Source organism: Typopeltis vanoorti, chromosome 5 (genome assembly GCF_054136105.1).
Source record: "Typopeltis vanoorti isolate ZY-2024b chromosome 5, IOZ_Tvanoo_1.0, whole genome shotgun sequence".
Taxonomy (NCBI): domain Eukaryota; kingdom Metazoa; phylum Arthropoda; class Arachnida; order Uropygi; family Thelyphonidae; genus Typopeltis; species Typopeltis vanoorti.
The window spans coordinates 75775606-75797660 of NC_143553.1; the positions used below are offsets into that span (position 1 = coordinate 75775606).

Sequence of the window (22055 nt, forward strand, 5' to 3'; positions counted from 1 at the left end):
TGAGATCTTGCTAAATAATAAGTATAATAATTATATTCAGGCAATAATGATCAAGGAAAGGAAGGCATAGCAGCATTCAACACCAAACATGAAGATAAACTTCTTCATGATGGAAGGCAGTTTCAAGTAGAGTTATGTGGGTAAACTTCAAAATGGGGAAATGGACAATGAAACTTATTTGTGCATATGACCATAGAAGTTTCTTCTCAAGAAGAAGTGGAAAATTTTTCGAGTCATTAGAGCAGGTAGCTAACATGAAGAAAATGGAAAAAGTGGTACTTGTTGGAGATCTAAACAGCACAGCAGGAAGTGAATCCCACCAAGCATGCAGAAATGTTCAAGGAAAATTTGGAGAAAAGGGCCAGGCTAATAATAATGGTAAGTATCTGTTGGATTTCAGGATATGGATTAGTTATTACTAAAACCTTGTTCCAACATCAAGATGTGGATAAATTCACATGGAGAGAAGACACAAGAAATAAGAAAAGCCTCATTGACTATGTTATTGATGACAGTGATAGCATCATGCTCATTCAGGATACTTTTGAATTACATTGCTTAAGTTTTTTTTGCATCATCTTTTGGTATTTCTTTTATTTTACACAGTTTGATTGTAAGTTGTTGGGTGTGGTATTTCAATTAGACAGTTTAAAGACTTCTGTCTTTAAACTGGCTAATGAACATAGCTCAATAATAGATAATAGATAAAATAATAATAATAATATATTAATTTACATACCTGAATGATGGCCAAGCTGATATTCAATTAAAAATCCATTTTCTTCATATTCTGTATCTGAATGAAAAGCAACAAGTATTCTGCTTTCATTAGTGTGAATAATATGATCTTTGAGTCTTCCACAGAATCTACCCAGTAAGGATTTATCATCTTCACTGCTGCTGCTGTAAATTTCTAAGTAGTCATATCTATAAAATAAAATTATACAGAATACTATAAATAATTTTATGAATAGTTAATAAAATAATATGTTTCAATATTTGATAAGGAGAACACACCTTCTGATGAATAGCATGACAGCTAAATCATGTGTAGCAAAAAGTGTTTAGTTCATGTAAGTATGGAGTGAATTTCCAGGGAATTTTGAATGGTTTAAAATATATGAGCTGCATTTGAATGGATTCGATAGCAGACATTTGGAGAACTACTAGTCTGGTGAAGGAGTGAAAACGATAGAGAAATAGACTATAGAAGGTGAACAGGGGCATTGATTGAGTAAGGATTAAGGATTATTATTCTATTTATTTCACTCTGACACCAAATAGCCTCAAGGCCATCATATATAATTCCTCTCTCTAACTAACACAATGTTTAGTCAAATGGCTGGCAAGTAGAAAGAAAATGTCACTAATGGTAATCTTAAAAATGGGAATATGAACTGTAAAAAAGGTATAATATAAGAAAATAATGAAAGCTGAATTTCGAGAATTTGTGGGAGATAACTACCTTAAGCATGTAGTAGAAACTGAAAGATTATAAATTTTTGACTTTTGAGAGAGCCTCAGAGGATGCAGCTGTGAATGACATATCAATACCGTTGGATGAAATGAAAAAGTGATGATGAGGTACTGACTTGGGAGATGCCCAAGCAAGGGAAAGGGAAAAACGGAGGATATTTGCAAAACTATAAATGGGTGATTTGGAAAGCTCTTTAATCTAGTTATAACAACATTATTATTATTGTTATTATCATCATCATTAGAGACCTCTGAGGAGTCAAAGACTCATCAAGAGGGGGTCATAGATCCCCCACACACACAAGACTCATACTTTCTCTTAAACTCATTCAGCATGCATATACCATTTCAAAAGACAAATTGTTCCACTCACCCACTGTTCTGTTTCAATATTTAGAAATGAGAAAAATCTAGCTCTTACCCCTTTCTTAACTGCACACAAAGTTAACATCCATGGATTCCACTTGTTCTCATCCCACCTTCCATATAATGAAAAATCTTTTATCAGTTGATAACCTATAACACTTTTTCAGATGTTATAGACTTCTACCATACCACCCATCTTTCTCTGTTTAAGAGTGTCTGCACTCCCATTTCCTCAATCTTTCTTTATAATTTACATTCCATAATCTCAATATCATATTTGTTACTCTACTTTGCACCTTTTGCACATGTTTTATATCCCCTCAGAACCCAGAGACCAAATCTGCACACAGTAGTCCAGATGCTGTCATATCAAGACTTGTAATGAGGCAAAATGACTTCCTTATCCTTACATGTCAATGTTTGTTTCTGCATAACAATTATCCTCTGAGTTGTAATTGCAGTTTTTGCAATGTGGCCTTTGAACTTTGGTTTCCTTATCTACCATAACTACAAGATCCCTAGCCTCACAAATTTCTTGTAACATAATCCCATCGATATAATATGCCATTGGAAATCTCATCATGTCAAAGTGGTTAGCTTTATGCTTACTATCATTGAATTGACAGCCATTATCACATGCCCACTGTTCCTTATTATTCAAATCATTCTGTAATCAGTGTATATCAATAGCATCACTGATGCCCTGCCTATCTTTGAATCATCAGCAAGCAGTTGAATATCTCCAGTCAGATCCTTCCCAATATCATTAATTGAACAAACAAAGGTACCAAGGACCGATCCCTGGGGAACACCACTAGTCACCTTAAATCTGTTAGATTCACACTTACCATATATCACTTTCTGATACCTGTCTGTCAGCTATCCACTTATCCAACTCAACAGATTATATTCCAATCCCATATTCTCTAGTTTATGCAACAGTCTTTCATGTGTTATCCTATCAAATGCCTTAGCAGAGTCTATCAGATCAGTGTATCCATTCCCTTTATCCAACTCAGCTGTAGCATTATTATAAAATATGACCAACTGCTAAAACATACCCTCCCTTTAGTAAACCCATGCTATTATTTGCAAAATGTCTGTCAACCCATTTCTATATGTGAGTTCTTACTAACTTCTCTAAAATCTTCACAGTCACTCCAGTGATAGTGATAGGTTGATGGACACATTTGTTTTTGCATCACTTCTGTACAACAGAACTAACATGCATTCTTTCCATTCCTGTGGGATCTTTCCTGAGTTAAGACTCAAGTTATACACGCATATCAAGGACCAAGCCATTCTGGCTGAGCCATTTTCATGTGTACTAAAGAGATATAGTACACATGCTGATAACCCATCTGTCCCAACTGTTGAATTTTTATCCATGTTATGGGCAGCTGTTGAATCTCATTTTTATGCACCTCTATCTCTTCATCCAGTGTAGTAGTAGCATTGTGCATCATGTTACATACACCTTGTTGATAGACTTCATTGTCTTCGTTCACTGAAGTTATTCTTCCACATTCATTTTTTTCTTTTACTTGTATCATAGCAATAAAATTCTTTTGTGTTACTTTTAGCTTGTGCAGCTAATTTCTTTTCATACTCTGATTTCGCTTTCCATACAATATACTTGCAACTTATCTGTCCTGTGTTTTATATGTGCAGGGGAAAACCAGAGGTTAACCATGGAATTTATGTAAGAGTGTGGTGAAAAGTGGTGTGAGGAGTAGATTTTTTACATAAAGAATTGTCAGTGAATAAAATGCATTACTAGAATGTGTTGTTAATACAAAGAGTGTTTAAGATTTTAAGATGCGGTATGATAAATATGTTGTCAGTTGAATGAACCTCCCATAATGAGTCTGCAGACTCCATGGAGGTACAATAATAATATATATTTTATAATTACTTACACTATTTTTCTCACAATATTCCTTCCACATCATCTTTTTATTGATCTCTCAGTTAGTAATATTTGCACATCCATTTCACTTCCACTCTATTGTTCTTTGAACTCTAGAGACACATTCATATTACCACCTCATTTAAGCATCTTTTCAAAACTTCCTATGCATTGCTGATACCAATGGACCAAAGATAATATTCTCCTGAGTTTGCCATAATTTCCAGCTTTGTAGTTTAGCATGTAACCTCTCCTAATTGGAACATCAATATAGTTAACTACTTCTGAAGACAGTATGACATGATTACTGTCACCAACTAGTGGCAAAACATTCATATTCTTAACTGAGACTCTTTCTGATGATATGATCAAATCTCACACTCTTTGACCTCTAATTCTTTCTTTCTTTCATATTCTGCTTGAGAAAGTTTCTCCCAACAAGTTAATATATTCTCCTTCATTCTTATCATGAGATTTCTTTTCCATCCAATCAATGTTTGGATAATTTAAGTCATCCATAATAATTACTCATCAGGGTAAGATGCCGATGCATTTCATTGTCCCTGGCAGGTGAACCATCATGTCTGTAGTAACACCCCACCATATATTATTTAAATCATTCTGCAGGATCTCAACATCATTTTATTAACTACACCCTCCTCAGTTTATCATCAATAGCAAACAACTGTATATTCCTTTTCAAATTATTCCTGATATCATTACTGTATAAATTAAACAGCAGCATTTCAACAGCGAGCCTTGTGGCATGCCACTGGTTACCAGCCTCCTCCTCACTGATTCTATTCTGATGTCTGCCTATCAGTCACCCTCTTATCTATGTTACTAGCTTCATGTCCATCAATATTTGCTCCTATTACTTATTATTATCATCATCTTTTCAAAGATTCACAGCACTTTGCATAATAGATATATGTGCTATCCTATTAAATGCATTTGAAAAGACCATCTACATCATTAATTAGTTATTTACTTTATCTAATTCAACTTTATGGTAGAATGTCAGGTGAAAAAAAAAACCTTAGAGTTTTCAGATATGTGGCAAGCAGAAGGAAAAAGGATTATGGTAAGACAATGTTAATGGATGAAAATGGTAGAATAGTAACTGCTGCAGAAGACATTGCTGAGGTATTCAGTGATCAATTTATATAAGGGTGTTTCATTCTGATCAGGGTGGAATCATGAGGAACTTAAGTGTAGAGGATATAGGAGAGGATGGCTTAATTGTGAGTGAGTAGGAGGTATTTGAGAAAATAAATAACCTTGATGTCAAATAAGGTGATAGGATTCAATGACATATCACCTAGTCTCAAGGGAATGTTCTAGGGAATTGGCAGTAGCATTGCCATGCTTGTTCAATAAGAGTCTTACAATACCATAGGTTTCCAAGGAAGTGAGGAAAAAAAAAAAAAAAAAAAGGTAAAATTGTTCCACTGCATAAAGGTGATGATAAGGCTGTGGCTTTAAATTATAGGCCAATCTGTACATCTGGAGTTGTGGTGAAGGTACTAGAAAGGTTAGTGAGAAGTAGGATACAGAAATGGGTTGATAATGGCAGTATTCTCTGTGGTTATCAGCATGGGTTTGTTAAGGGGAGATCATGTTTTACTAACTTATGTACTATAACAAGGTGATAAATACCTTGGACAGGAGAGATATATACAGTGGTGTACTTTGATTTTGCAAAGTTTTTGGTAGACTGCTGCATGACAAACTGTTAAATAAATAGAAACAGATGGGATTAGATAACAGACTTCTGAGTTGCATCAGTGACTGGTTGTCAGTAGGTATCAGAAATTTGTATAAAGGTGTTGCATTATCCTGTAAGAGGAAGGTCACTAGTGGTGCACTGTAGGGGTCAGTTTTTGACCATTGTTGTTCAATTTGTATGTTAATGATATTGGAATGGATTTAACTAGTGATATGCAGCTTTTTTCAGATGATTGGAGAGAGAGCAACATAGAGTCTAGTAGATATTATGGCCTTACAGGATTATTTGAATATATTGTATGAATCGGAGGTAAGTGGAAGTGTCAGTTCGATGTTGCAAAGTGTAAGGTTTTGAAATTTGGTAGGCAACAATGGAATGCAAAGTATACACTTGATGGGGAATCTTTAAAGGAGGTAGAGGAAATGAGAGATCTGGGAGTGGCTGTGGACAAGAACCTGAAATTCAGGGGCCACATAGCACAAGTTGTGAAGACATCACATCAGATAATGGCAATGATGTGGAGGATCCTGACATGCAGAAATAAAGAGGTTATGATGCCATTGCATAAGGCCTTGATCAGGCATCATATGGATTATTGTACACTGATCTGGTGACAGATTTTCATGGTGATGAGGATATGTTGGAAAGGGTACAGAGAAGATTCACAAAGGTTGTCAGTGGTCTTTGGAATGTGGGATGTACGAGGACAGATTGAAAGAGTATAAATTTCAAAGCCTCGTGAATAGAAGGAATAGGTGGGGAGGGGGGATATGACTGAGACATATAAACTAGTCAGGGGTTGTTATCAGGTTGACATGGAAGAGATTTTTCATAGAATGAGAGGGGGGGTGTAGAACAAGAGTTCATCACTGGAAACTGTATAAAGAGGGCATGAGCAGAGGAGGTTCTTTGCATGCAGAGTGGTTGGTGAATGTAGACACATTGAATCATTTTAAGGCATGGTTGGATGACCATTGTGTGCAATAGTGTATACCTCCAATGATGAGTCGCTGACTTTATGAAGGTCAGATGTTAATAATAATAATAATAATAATGTCAGTAAATTACAATTTGAGTGAAATGGATGTGCAATCTCATCAAACAATAGATCTGTAAGAAGAAGAGGATGAAGTAGGTGGAATATCATGAGAATAAGAGTGAGAGAAGTTATGAAATATATACAGCTCAGGTTCAGAAAGCTACAAGTATTGTATGGAAAGCTAATTTGGAGTGTGAAAAGGAATTGGCTACACAGGCTAAAGACAACCTAAAAGAATTTAATCATTATGTTACAAGTAAAAGAAAGAATGAATGCAGACAGTACCCTGGTCTCAGAAGCAGATGAGGTAGTTCAAATAATGAGTTCTCACTTCACAAAGATCTATCAACCTGGTGCATGTAACACAATGTACAGTGCTACCACTACATTGGATAAAGAGATAGAAATGCATGAGAAGGATATTCTAGAGCTGTTGCATAATCTGGATAAAAATTCAGCAACTCAGGCAGATGGTATATCAGCATGCATGCTAAAGGAATGTTCAGTTGAACATTGGCTAGGCCCTTGACATGTTTGTATAATTTGAGTCTTAGCTCAGGAAAGATCTCATGGAAATGGAAAGAATGTATGATAATCCCATTGCACAAGGATGGTTCATAAACTGGTGTGTCTAACTTTCAACCTATCACTATCTCTGGAATAATTGTAAGGATTTTAAATAAGTTGGTAAGAACTTGTATACAGAAATGTGTGTGAACAAACAAGATATACTATGCAAGGAACAGCACTAGTTTACAAAAGGGAGGTCATGTCTAAGAAATTTGCTCATACTTTATAATAATGTTATAGCTGAGTTGGATAAAAGGAATGAATACACTATGATACTGTTGGACTTGCATATCACATTAAAGGCAGCTGCATAAACTAGAGCATACAGGAATGGAATATGAATATCAACTATTAGCTTGGATAAGTGAGTGGCTTGTGGACAGGTATTAGAAAGTCATATATGGGAGGAGGGGGGGGGGAGAGGATGTGAATCTGCCAGGCTTGAGGTAACCAGTGGTGTACCCCACAGATCAGTCTTTGGCCCTTTGTTGTTTAATTTATACATTAATGATATTGGAAATGAGCTGACAGGAAATCTTCAGTCATTTGCTGATGATGATGATCCAAAGAAAGCAGATCAATCAGAAATCCTACTGATATACATCATTTATCAGGATGATTTTAATAAATTGGAAGTGTGGGTGAACAATAATGGCTACTAATTCAATGTTAGCAAGAGTAAAGGTAAGCACTTTGGCATTATGTAATATCCAACAACATATTATATAGGTGGGATTATGTTTGGAGTAACTGACAAGGCTAGAGATCTTGGAGTTATGGTTGATAGAAAGTTGAAGTTCAAAGGTCACATAACAAAAATTGCAAATGCAACTCAGAAGATAATTGTGATGCTGAAATGACCATTGACATGTAAGGATAAGAAAGACATTTTGCCTCTTTACAAAGCCTTGATACAACTGCACCTAGACTACTGTGTGCAGATTTGGTCTCCGTTCCCAAAGGCATAAAGAAGTTGTAGAAAGGCTGCAAAGAGTTATAAAGATGATATAGGAATTATGGAATGTAGATTATGAGGATAGATTGACAGTATATGGAGTGCAGACACTGGTACACAAAAGAAAGAGAGGTAGTGTCATAGAGATCTAGAAACTTTTGAGAGGGCATTACAGAATATCCACTGATCAAATTTTTCATTATATGGAAGGTGGGAAGAGGACAAAGGAGAATCCACGGAAGTTTAGTTTGTGTGCAGTTAAGAAAGGGGCTGGAGCTAGATTTTTCTCTCATAGAAACATGAATGAGTGGAATGGTTTGCCTATTGAAGTTGTGAGTGCATCTAATATGAATGAGTTTAAGAGAAAGTATAACAGCTAGTGTGGGTGATGTATGGCTTCCCTCAATGAGTACTTGACTATCTGGAGGTTAAATAATAATAATAATAATAATAATCTGGAAACCCTGTTCTAAAGACCAAATATGGAACTTTTTCAAGCTATTTCAGGTCTAGTGGGGCAATGGTCTCACACAAGGTGATAAAATTCATCTTCCACCTATAAACAACTGTAAACATCCATGTTCATGGAAGTATTCAGACCCACAGTCCATTGGCTGGAGAGGAGATATGCTTACCACTTGGCCAACCAGGCCAGCTATTTCATGTAGTTAGGGCACATGGACTTTATGAGTTTGTGATCATTTATATTATTCGTGTTTTAAGATGGAGATTAATAAGAAGCTAGTGACATGGATAAGAGATTACAGACAGACATGAAAAAATAGTATATGGTGGAGATGGTAGGTGAGTAGTGACGTGTCACTGGGCATTGTACTTGGACACTTACTGTTATTTAATTTGTATGTTAATGATACTTTTATTAATTTATTAAAAAATTAATAAAAGCTAGGAATTTAGGAGTGATGGTAGACAGGAAGTTGAAGTTCGGAGAACATATAAAAATATTGTGAAGTGGAGGGGCACCTGTATTGTGAATGCAGGAGGGGCACTCTACTCTACAGAACTCACCATCTCACACACACCATCACTACTTTTTTTTTCTTTGGGACAAGGTGGGAAATGAATTTCATCATCCAGTGTGAGGCCACTGCCCCACTTATTGGAGGCCTGAAGTGGCTTGAAAAAGTTGGTCTCCAGATCAGGGTTTTTGGACTATGTAAAAATCTCTTCTTCTTCCTAACATGGAGTTTAGGCCAAGTGTCCGGTCTCATGCCATCTCTTTCTTGGTCTTCCGATTCTTCTCTTTCTATTTATTTTGTATCTGTATAATATTTTTGAATTTTTGTATTTTGTATAATTTTGTATAATAATTTGTATAATAATTTTGTATAATATTTTTTTTTTTGAGGGGTGCTTAAGGGTCAAAGCTGTATAACTGAGAGGAGACCTCCACATAGCCTTTAAAGGAATGCGGAGAACCGACCAGGGCTTCTGACCTAATGTCCAATCCTCACCTTCTTGTGGTGCACCCTGTTGGGTATCTACTTTGATACTGAACGAATGAGGATGGGCTGGCAATTTGGGATTTAGCCGACCAAATTGTATTCTTATTGGTTAAACCAAAATAAAAAATGATGGTACAACATGACAAAATTTCATGCCGGCTGGGGCGTCGCCCGGTTAAACAAGGCCCTTGTTGTTTTCACCAGGGAACCAGGGCGAACAGCGAAAAGTCAGCTACTGGAACAAATCTGAATATAAACCCCAACTCAACATCACCGGAGTTAAAGATCGGTACTATCAACGTAAGAAGCCTGAATGGCAAAGAAATGGAGTTGCACCCTGTTGGGTATCTACTTTGATACTGAACGAATGAGGATGGGCTGGCAATTTGGGATTTAGCCGACCAAATTGTATTCTTATTGGTTAAACCAAAATAAAAAATGATGGTACAACATGACAAAATTTCATGCCGGCTGGGGCGTCACCCGGTTAAACAAGGCCCCCGTTGTTTTCACCAGGGAACCAGGGCGAACAGCGAAAAGTCAGCTACTGGAACAAATCTGAAAATAAACCCCAACTCAACATCACCAGAGTTAAAGATCGGTACTATCAACGTAAGAAGCCTGAATGGCAAAGAAATGGAGCTAGCTGAGGAATTAGATAAGTACCAGATCGACATAATAGGGGTGACTGAAACAAAAAAGACCAAAACTGGTGAGATCTTTCTGAGCAATAAATACAAAATGTTATATTCAGGCAATGACAATCAAGGAAAAGAAGGAGTAGCCATAGTATTCAACACAAAATACGAGGCTAATCTTCATGAATGGCAGTCAGTCTCAAGTAGAGTAATGTGGACAAATATGAGAATGGGGAACTGGATAATGAGACTTATTTGTGTCTATGGCCCCACAGAAGGTTCTACTAAGGTAGAAGTGGAGGAATTTTTTGAGGCTTTAGAAAAAGCAACTGACACAATGAAAAATGAAAAGTTGGTCCTTGTTGGGGATCTAAATAGCAGAGTAGGAAATGATTGTGAGACATACAAAAATATTTTGGGAAAATTTGGAGAAAAGAGCAAAGCTAAAAATAATGGCAAATATCTGTTGGATTTCTGCTCAGGACATGGACTGGTTATTACTAACACCATGTTCCAACATAAAAATGTGCACAAATTCACATGGAGAGAAGAGGCCAGGAATAAGAAAAGTCTCATTGACTATGTTATTGTTGATAGTAATGTTTTCTCCCTGGTGCAGGACACCAGAGTTTACAGAGGATTTGAAATTGGAAGTGATCACTATTTAGTCTTGAGCAAGATAAAATTGAATTTCATATTGAAAAGAATAACATGTAAGAAAGTTTTAAAGCAAATAAAAGTTGAGTAGCTCTCAGATGTGAACTGTAGACTAAAATACAGAAAGATTATTGAAAATAAAATAAAAGAGTTTGAGAATAGGAATCAAACCTTGGAGATTCAGTGGCAAACTCTGAAGAAAACATTGATTGATTCTTCCAGAGAGGCATGTGGTGAGGTTGTGTGCAAGGATAAAAAAATCGGAACTCCCTGGTTGACACAGGAAGTTAAAGAGGCAGTGAAGGAAAAGAAGAAAGCATATCAAAAGGTCCTGGAAAATAAGTCAGCTTTTACTCTTACAGAATACAGAGACAAATGTAAGAAAGCTAAACAGTGTGTAAAACTAGCTAAACAAAAGTCATGGGAGGACTTTGGCAAGAATATAGAAAATAAATATCAAGAAGGTGGCAAAATATTCTGGAGGTTGTTGAAGAAGCTTAGGAATGGAGGAAAGAGTGCTGTAAAAGGAGTTAGAGATGATAAAGGTGACATGAAAACAGGAGAAAAAGATATCCTTGAAGTATGGAGTAATTACTTTGAAAAACTGCTAAATGAAACAAGCAGTGATGACAGCATAGTGATAAAAAATACTGACCAGGCATGCAGTCAGGAATACATATCCATACTTGAAGTAGAAAAAGCCATCAAAGGCTTGAAATGTGGAAAGGCAGCAGGAGGAGATGATATTCAACCAGAAATGCTGAAGTATGGTGGTATAAAAGTCTTACAGTGGCTGCACTGCATAGTTCAGAAAGCCTGGACAGAGGGACGAATTCCCGATGATTGGAATAGAGCCCTCATAGTACCCATATATAAAAAGGGAAATAAAACTGAATGTGAGAATTACAGAGGTATTTCCCTACTGAGTGCTCCTGGCAAGATCTATGCAAGTATACTTGAGAAACGGTTGAGAAGAATTGTGGAAGAAAAGCTTGGTGAAGAACAAGTTGGATTCAGGCCAAATAGAGGCTGTCAGGATCAGATCTTCACTTTACGACAAATAGTCGAGAAAGTATGGGAATATAACAAAGATCTGTATTTAAGTTTTGTCGATTTGGAAAAGGCATATGACAAGGTGCCAAGAGAGAAGCTATTCAATACGCTACAGTTATATGGTGTCAATGGGACATTATATCAAGCAATACTTAGTCTTTATTTGAGTTGTAAGTCAGCAGTTAGAACTGAAGGAAGTACAGGAAGATGGTTTAATGTTAAATCTGGTGTGAGACAAGGATGTACATTATCCCCTCTGTTATTCATTATCTATATGGATCACATTATGAAGGAAAGTGGTATTAAACCTGATATCAAAATTGGAGATGTTAATGTCAGCTCTTTGCTTTATGCGGATGATGTTATACTTCTAAATAAATCCGCTACAAGTCTGCAAGATTCTCTGACTAAATTGAATAGCTGTTGTAATAGATATGGTATGAAGGTCAGCAATAAAAAGACAAAGACAATGAAAATAGGCAGAATCATTGAAAATGTCAACTGTGTTGTGAATGGAGAACCTGTGGAACAAGTAAAACATTTCAGCTACTTAGGCACAATTTTTACTGAAGATGGTAAATTAAATATAGAAATAGACAACAGAATCAGCAAAGCTGGTATGGTGGGAAGTCAATTGAATAAATTCATATGGAATAAGAGAGAAATTAGTCGGAACACTAAATTAGCTGTATACAAGACAGTGTTCAAACCAGTTTTAACTTATGGATCTGAGAGCTGGGTCAGAAGTAAAACACTTGACCAAAGACTAGAGACCGCAGATATGAAAGTCTGAGAAAGATTAGAGGCGTGAACAGATGGCATCAATGGCAATATCATATTAAAAACGAGGATATCAGGAAAGAACTTGACATTGTCAGCATCCAGGAATGCATTAGCAGAACTAATCTCAGGTGGTATGGTCACTCAAATAGAATGGGAGAGGAAAGATTAGCAAAACAAGTGTTCTCTGCCAGGTTCGCAGGAAAACGACCCAGAGGAAGACCAAGATATAGGTGGATTGATACGGTACAAAGTGCCTTAGGCAATAGAAATATAAGATCTGATAATGTTGGAGTCTTGACAAGTAACAGACTGATTTGGAGGAAAATTGTAGATAGGAAGTTAGTAATGATGTAATTTTTTCATGTAGTACTGTCATATCCTGTACACCCCTTGAGGGTACATGGCAGGAATTTGATGATGATGATGATATTTTTGATAGTCCTGTTGTCCATTCGATTTAAATGTTCTAGCCATTTTTATTTATACTGTCTTATGTAGTAATTAATTGGTTTTATTTTCAGGGATTGTAAGATTTCTTCATTTGTTTTGTGGTCCCACTTGGTATATCCAGCTGTTTTTCTGAGGAACTTCATTTCTGCTATTTGAATTCGTTTTTCATCTTTCCTTTTCATGGTCCATGTTTCGCTTTCGTATAGTAGAGTTGGTTTTGACAAGACATTATATAGTCTGATTCTAGTGTGTTTTTGTATTAGGGATGGCTTAAATATATTATTTATTATGCCATTTACTTTGACAAAGTTTGATATTTTAGTGTCTACGTCTTTTTCTTCTTCGTATGATAGATCAGATCCCAAGTATCTGAAAGTGTTTACTTGTTCTAGTATTTTATTATCTATCACTATTTTACTTCTTATTGGGTTTTCTCCTTTGAATGCCATTGTTTTTTCTTTAGATATTGTCATATTATATTGCTTTGAGATATCATTTAATGATTTTAATGATTTTTGTAAGTCGTCTTCTGATGTAGCTAATACTATTTGATCATCTGCAAATAGTAGTGTATCTATCTTCATTTGTGGGGTCATTTGTATACCAAATGGGTTATGCTGTTTCCAGATTGTTAATATTTCATTTATATACGTGGGCTGTTCAATAAGTAATAAGACTAATTTTACTGTGGCGAAACCACTCATCACAATATTAATTTCTGTGGAATAAAGAAATGTTGCTGTAAGTATTAACAAAAGAGGTTGATAGATGGCATATACGAGCTGATGTGCCAGAGTGTCACGTGACTAAATGCAAGTGCTTATCAGCACGCCTCCAAGTTGCGACCAGTCTTCGAAATGGAAACGTCCTTGGAACAGTGTTATGCGATTAAATTTTGTGTGCGTTTGCAAAAATCGGCAACGGACACTTTTAACATGATACGCGAAGCTTTCCATGATGAAGCAATGTCGAGGGCAAGTGTTTTTTGCTGGCATAAAACTTTTAAGGAAGGAGGGCAAAGTGTGGAAGATCTTGAACCTGAGGGAAGACCTTCAACGTCCATCACAGAGACAATGATCAACACAGCAGCGATTATCATCAAGCATGTCAAAAGGAAGCGTCCATTGCTGAAGAATAGCTTCTTATTGCACCACGATAATGCAAGGCCACATATTGCTGGTTGTGTAGTGGATGTTTTGCAGAAGAACAACACAGATATCCTACCACACCCTCCATACAGTCCTGATCTCACACCGTGCGATTTCTGGCTGTTTCCTCAGCTCGAGAAACCACTAAGAGGCCGCCATTTCGAAAGCAGCAAAGCATGTGTAAAAGCTGCGGAGGCGGTTTTGAAAGCTCTCAAAAAACAGACTCTCACATGTGTTTAAGAAGTGGACACAACGTTGGGACAAATGCATCGCGTTTCACAGTATGTACTTCAAAAAAGACCATGTAAATGATGACGATTAAAGGTAATCTGTTTTCGGTATAAGTATAGTCTTATTACTTATTGAACAGCCTACGTATATATTGAAAAGCAGAAGTGGGAGGGTGCATCCTTGTCGTACTCCTCTTGATATATCTTTCCATTCTGAGCTGTGTTCTAATTTAACTGTTATTTTATTTCCTGTATATATTTCTTGAATAGATTGTAAAAGTTGGTTTGGTATGTTTAAATCGGTTAATATTTTAAACAATTTTTGTCTACTAATTTTGTCAAAGGCTTTTTCATAATCAATAAAGGCCACGTGTGTTTCTTTTTGAAATTCTTTTCTCTTTTCTATTAATAATTTTAAAGTAAAAATTGGATCTATGCAGGATCGGCCTTTTTCGGAAACCATTTTGTTCTTCTAGTAAGTTGTCTTCTACAATACTGCTTAGTTTCTCTTTTAATATTCCTGCATATATTTTATATCCTGTATTCAGCAGACTAATTCCCCTATAATTCCTTTTTTATAGATTGGGATAACCAGTGCTTTTTTCCAAGAGTTAGGTTTTTTTTCGGACATCCAAACCATATTAAAAAATTTCAGAAGTCTTTCATTAAATTTTTCACCTGCATTTTTGTGTAGTTCTGTATTTATATTGTCTTCTCCTGGTGTTTTCCTATTTTTCATCTTCTTTATTATATTTTTCAGTTCTAACATTGTGATATTTTCTATTAGGTCATTCTGTTGGAGGTTTAATGGATTTTTTACAACACTCAAAAAGAATTAAAATAGAATTTAATACTTCCTATATTTCGTCCTAGTCACTAGGACATCTACGGGGATTACAAAGACAATTAATGTAACATGCACACAAAAACTTACAATACTAAGCCCAACCACGTGGGTGACAATAAAGTCCTATCTAGGTGGAGCGCCCTCTAAGGGCAGTTGTAGGTGGCCTGGAATGTAAGGTGGGACCTCTGGTGATGACCGTTTCCCAAATCTTCGGAAGCTTAATACAACCGTATTTGTTAAGATTTGGTTGGTTTTTGAGAGCTGCTGCTGCTTCTAAGAAAAGTCTCTCTTTCTTGAATTTGCTGTGGTGGAGCATGGTGGTTTTCTTCCATGATACTCTGTGGGTAGTGTCCAAAACATGGTCAGCCAAGCCTGAATGGCCATAGTTGTGTTTAACGATGTACGACTTGTGTTCCTCTAGGCGGATGGATGCTGATCTGCCTGTCTGTCCAAAGTATGCAAACTTACAGGAACAGGGTACTTTGTAAACTCCAGGCAGAGAGAGAGGAGGGAGCTGATCTTTTGTAGAACGGATAAGGGTAGCCAGTTTGCGGTAGGGCTTATATGCTGTGTGTAGGTTATACTTTTTTAGTATCTTGGCTATTTTTTCCGAAGTGCCACGGATGTAGGGTATGGTGATGGCATTTTTAAATTCTTGTTGACGAGAGGGATGGGGAATGGGGGAGGAAGTGATTATTTTTTTGATGCTGTGTTCGCTGTAGCCATTGGAGAGGAAAGTTCTGTGTATGTGGTTAAGCTCAGTAGTGAGGGCGGTTCCACTGGAACAAAGATTGTGTGCTCTCTTGGTAAGGGTTTTAATGATGCCATATTGTTGTGAGGGGTGGTGGTGGGAGAGTTTGTGAATGTATCTGCCTGTGTGTGTGGGTTTTCTGTATACAGTGAAGGCAAGCGTATCATTAGGCAGGCGCGTGACTAAGGTGTCTAGGAAGGGTAAACAATTGTTCTTTTCCTTTTCCATAGTAAACTGGATTCTTGGATGTAGGCTATTGAGATGACCAAGGAAGGAATCTAATGTGTCTGGGCCATGAGGCCAAATAGAGAACACATCATCTACATATCTTAGCCAGATAGAAGGTTTGAGTGGGGCTGAGTCTATGGCTCGTTTTTCGAAATCTTCCATATAGAAATTGGCAAGGGGGGGGGGTGAGAGGGGGGAGCCCATGGCGGTTCCCTCTATCTGCTTGTAGATTTTGTTATTCCAAGCGAAATACCCAGAGTTGATGGCAAAGGAAAAGAGATCTAAGATGTCAGAGGGAAAAACGTTTTCTAAGAGAGATAAAGTGTCAGTTAAGGGAATATTGGTAAACAAGGAGGAGATATCAAAGCTTACTAATATGTCTGTATTATTCAAGGTTAAATTTTCTGTGAGGGCTTTAAAGTGGGTCGAGTTTTTTATATAGGAAGCTGAATTTCCGGTGAGGGGGGACAGAGAGTTGGCCAGCTGTTTAGACAGTCTGTAACAAGGTACATTGGTGGCATCTACTATAGGCCTGAGTGGGGAATTAGGTTTGTGGATTTTTGGTAAACCGTATATTCGGGGGGGACGGGAGCGGAAAGGTTTAAGTTTTTTCGTGACGTCGGGGGGCCAGGTGGTTACTTTTTTAAGTAAGATTTTTAATTTCTTAACTTGCGTTTTTGTGGGGTCGTGTTCTAGCGGGATGTAGGTAGCGCGATCGCGGAGGATAATGTTCATTTTACGATTGTATTCGCTGGTATTAAGGACAACTGTGGCATTACCTTTATCCGCTCTGGTGATGACGATACTTTTTTCTTTGCGTAGTTTCTGGAGCCCAGAAACTACGCAAAGAAAAAAGTATCGTGTGCATGTTACATTAATTTGTGTGCATGTTACATTAATTGTCTTTGTAATCCCCGTAGATGTCCTAGTGACTAGGACGAAATATAGGAAGTATTAAATTCTATTTTAATTCTTTTTGAGTGTTGTAAAAAATCCATTAAACCTCCAACATAATGTCCTCACAGCACTTAAGCCTCTACACAAGAGTATTAGGTCATTCTTTGTCTTATAAAATTTTATTTCATTGTTCTCATCTGTTCAGAGATTTTGGAAATAGATCACCCATTTTTCTAAATCTATTGTTTGTATTTTTATCATTTCTTTTATTTCTTTATTCATGAATTTTATTACTTTATAGGTTTTGGGTTGTGGCTTAAATAAATCCTTTTCTAGTTCTGTTACGAAATTGTTCCATCTTTCTCTATGTTTTTTCCTTACTTCTCATTTTGCAATTGCACTATTTCTTTTATACTCTGTTTCTGTTTCTATTGTTTTGGAATTTAGCCATTTCTGGTAACTGTCCTTTTTGGTTTTTATTATATTTTCTATTTCATTGTTCCAGTCTCGTAGTCCTCTTTTTCTAATCCATTTGTGCTTTATTCCTAAAGTTTCTGTTGCTGCTTTTGTGAGAATTTGTTTCAAATTTTCCCATTCATCTTCTATGTCACTTGATTCATGTGTGGTTTCTGTTTTTAAGTTTGTGCATTTTTGATATTGTAGTCTAACTTGAGGATCCTGTAATGAAGAAATTTTGTAGCTTGGCTGGTAAGAATTTTCAATTCTATGTGTTTTAGCCACTTTTTAAATGAATTTTTGCTGATACCATATAATGTAAGTGTAAGGCTGTGAGATAAGTTATGTGCATATTGACATTTCCAAGTTGTGAAAGACTCATTGCAGGAGGGGCACTCTACTCCACAGAACTCACCATCTACACACACAACATCACTACTGCAATCTACACATTATACATCTACGCTACCCACTAATAGTATTTTTCTCTGTAAAGTGCATGTGTTCTCTGGGTGATTTGTCTGTGTAGGATGAACAGTCTAAGTTTCTTAGAGGTTTACGAGTTCCCTGATAGTGAATGAGTTTAAGCAGAAGTATCATAATTTTTTTTGTGTGTATAATAATTAGTATGGGTCTCCCGCAATGAGTCTCCAGACTCCATGCAGATACCATATGATAATAATAATTTCACTCCTGAAAACAATCACAAATTCTACTACATTAGAATCCTTTATTAAGAAAAATGATAGAGTAAGCATCTCAATAAAAAAAAAAAAAATCAAAGAAATCCCTCCTGTGCCCACAGAGGAAGAATCCAAAACTATTAAAATTCAATCCTATACCAGATACTGGATGGAGGTGAATCCATCTCTTGGAGAAGAAGAGATGAATATACTGGCTGTCCACAGCTCCAAAGGAAAAAAATCCAAGACTCACAAAACCAAAACTCCATAAAATCAGAAAACACTGATAATATCTAAGTCCTCTTACAGAAACATAAGCCAATGTATTTTTACATACAAGGAGCCTATTTGAAAAGCCTTCAAGGATTCTTGAGCTATCACTCTATCATCTGTAAAAAGAATAGGGCTGGACATGCCCATGGAGGGGGGTAGCCATCCTTGGGCAACCACACTCCATTCCGATAAGTCTTACTTCAATACTAGCATTGAGGTAGTTGACATTCACTTCTTAGTAGAACTTCTTATTACAGTATGTTGCATCTATTTAACTACCATGTGCCATATATATTTCAATATACGACACTGATATCTCATGTTGCAGTTGCCATTTAGTCTGTGGAGTCATGAACAACTAACTAACATACTAACATGTTGTCAAGAGCATGCTTAACAACTATAATCCTTAAAGGTACCTGTGACATGGCTATCTATCCTTCTCATCTGTCTAGGACGGGTTGAGTTTCCTCCTAATGAGGGATTACTTGCATATTAATGCAGCCGGTTCGCCACTTCTCTGCTGCATCCCCTAAGGGTGATATTCACGACTGTATGCATGTGTGTTCACAGGGTCAGTTTGCCTACTTGCAGGGAAAAAACCCAGATAAGCTGGCAGAAACAAACCTGCTGTTCACACCCAAGACCGGCTAACTTGGCTATGGCTGAGGAAGATCCTTAATCTCCTCACGTCATTGATGGGAATCAAACCTAGGACACTCCTTCCCCAGGCATGTGGTGTAAAGCGCATAGCCACTAGGCTAACCATGCGGACCGTGACATGACTATAAACAATAAATTATACAATAGCCACAGTAATTAATTTTAATGAAATGAAAGTATGGATATTATCAGTTTTACAAGGTAAGCTTCGCACTCGGATTGCCTTTCTCAAAAAATGTCACAATATGAAAGTTATTCCTATGTTTGCTAGATTTAGAGAAACTATTTGGTCGCCTGGAGCTTACGTAATTTATATTCATGCAAGTTTTTCCTTGATATGGAACCAACTTCGAGCGACTAAAAAAGATTTAGCATCTAATATTCAGTCTATTTTAGATCTTGAAAGAAGCTACCCTGGATGACAAATTACTGGATATCATTCTTCGTGTTTCTAAACAATCTTTAATCCATTCTTATGAAAGATATTCCTCCAGACTGATGCAAAAATATGAATCTTTATACTGTAAGCAAAAAATTACTTCTGACAACAGAAACTAGTGTATTAGTTAAATGGCATGACTTTGCTGTGGTACCTAATTGCATCCACATCCCATAATCTTGATTTTTTGCATAACATCAAACACAATCTGTTGGGACTTTCCAGCAAAGATGCTAATAAACTAAACTTTGAAGTTGCTGCTTCGCTTTTTAAAAGCAAACACCTCTATGTAATTTATCTAGTTTGCTGAAACCTGTGCGCTGTTTTCATTAAGAAAAAAATAGCAATATATCTGTTTCAAAAGCAGATAAAGGAAAAGTGGTAGTGGTAATGGATAAAGCTGACTATGAGAGAAAAGTAGACTGCCTTTTCCAAGATACTACAAAATTGCAAATCAAACAATTAAATAAGCTGCTTGATGAAGTTGTTAGTTGAGATCAAAATACTTTGGACAAGTTGCGCACTCATTTAGGAAGAACTCCTTGTTTATATGGCCTCCCAAAAATTCATAAAGAAGGTTACCAGTAACAGTGGTGCACCCAGGATTTAACCTTGGAGGGGGCCGAGTACTCAAGATTTAACTTGGGGGGGGGACAAGCACTCATGATTTAATCTTGGGGGGGGCCGAGTTAAGTAGATGATTTGAGAATACGCACACTACACATTGCATATGACCTATGACTGAGCATCTGCAGCGATCGCCAATACATTATACCCATGATCTCTGGCCCGGCTCGGGCAAACAAAGTATTGCTCGAGCACTACTTCATTTGCCTTGCGTTCGTTGTGAATGCAAGGCGAACGAAGACCGTGATTACCGAGAGTCAGAGAGTATTCCCACCTTATGTGACCGCTAATTCATAAGTAGTTTAGAAATAGAAGACATGACACAACATAAATAAAATAAAAAAGAATTTTAATTAGGAAAAGATTTTTGAAAATGTTTCTAGTCTTTTTTTCCTTTTTCTTTTTTTTTTTTTTTTTTTTTGGGGGGGGGGGGGCAGGGCCCCTTGCCTCCCCCCCTCCCTGGGTGTGCCAATGACCAGTAAGATCCATCGTGAATTGTATTGACTCTCCTACCTACAGTATTGCTAAATTTCTGTCTTGTTTATTAACTGCCCATACTGGACAATCCAGATCATTCATCAAGAATTCTACACATTTTCTTGAGAAAATCAAGGATATTCAAATACAAGAGTCGGATTTGTTAGTCGACTTTGGCATTGTTTTCCTCTTTACCAACATTCCATTATCTGACACTGTTAATTTACTATATGATGATTACCTCCTCATATTGCAAAGATTTTTGAATTTGTTATACAAACAGGATATTTCATCTGGGAAAAACAAGATCTATAGACAAGTCGAAGGTACTGCCATTGGTAGCCCTCTGTCTCCACCTTTTGCAAACTATTTTTTGAACCATCTGGAAGATACTTTGTTCTCATCCATTCATCTCCAACCCTCTCATTGGTTTCATTACGTTGATGATGTCTTTGCTATTTGGCCTCATTCTGAAAATGAACTTACCACTTTCCTACAACAGATCAATATCCTTCACCCACGCATTCAGTTCACCATGGAAAAAGAAAAGGCTGGTAGTTTACCATTCTTGGACATCCTTCTTATGTGCACAGCCTCTGGTAATTTATCAACCAGTGTTTATGGAAAACCTACCTTTACTGGCAGATACATTCATCAAAGTCTGCTCATCACACTTCTCAAAAAATTGGTGTCATCAAGTCTTTAGTTAATAGAACACATAAGGTGTGCTCCTCTCCCTCAAGCTTACAACAAGAATTTCTCACTATCAAAACGTTAATGGAATTTAATGGTTACAACCCTAATCAAATCCAGCAGATAATCGACTCCTATGTTCTAACACCTCAGGATTCTTCAACAGACCACAGGGTTCCAATCTCTTATATTCTGGCATCTCGGAACCGATTGGTAGAATTTTGAATAAGTATCATCTCATTCCCACATATTTTCTGTCAACAAAATTTCTCATCTGTTGTCATCTACAAAAGACAAACTGGCACCTCCATCATTAACTGGCATTTACCAGATACCGTGTGAGTGTAATCTAACATACTTTGGGCAAACAGGCCGTTCTGTAGAAAAAAGAATTAATGAACATCGGTATTATATCGAATACACGAACCCTCAAAAGTATGGTCTGGCACAACATAGTACTGACACTAAACACAGTATCCAGTGGAATGAAGTTCATCTTCTCCATAGAAGCAGGTTTAAATATGAATGCCTTTTCAAAGAAAGTTGCAAACC

At 36.8% G+C, this 22055-nt stretch overlaps 1 protein-coding gene across 3 annotated transcripts in view; it reads right to left on the reverse strand.

The window, feature by feature from the left end:
• Positions 1-22055, reverse strand: part of LOC150106547 (mannan-binding lectin serine protease 1-like) — a 320574-nt gene that overhangs the window by 178621 nt on the left and 119898 nt on the right. For all 3 annotated transcript variants that reach the window (XM_090393193.1, XM_090393192.1, XM_090393194.1), the window contains one exon: positions 740-927. In XM_090393193.1, the coding sequence (XP_090249319.1) occupies positions 740-927 (188 nt within the window). The remainder of the gene's footprint in view (positions 1-739; positions 928-22055) is intronic.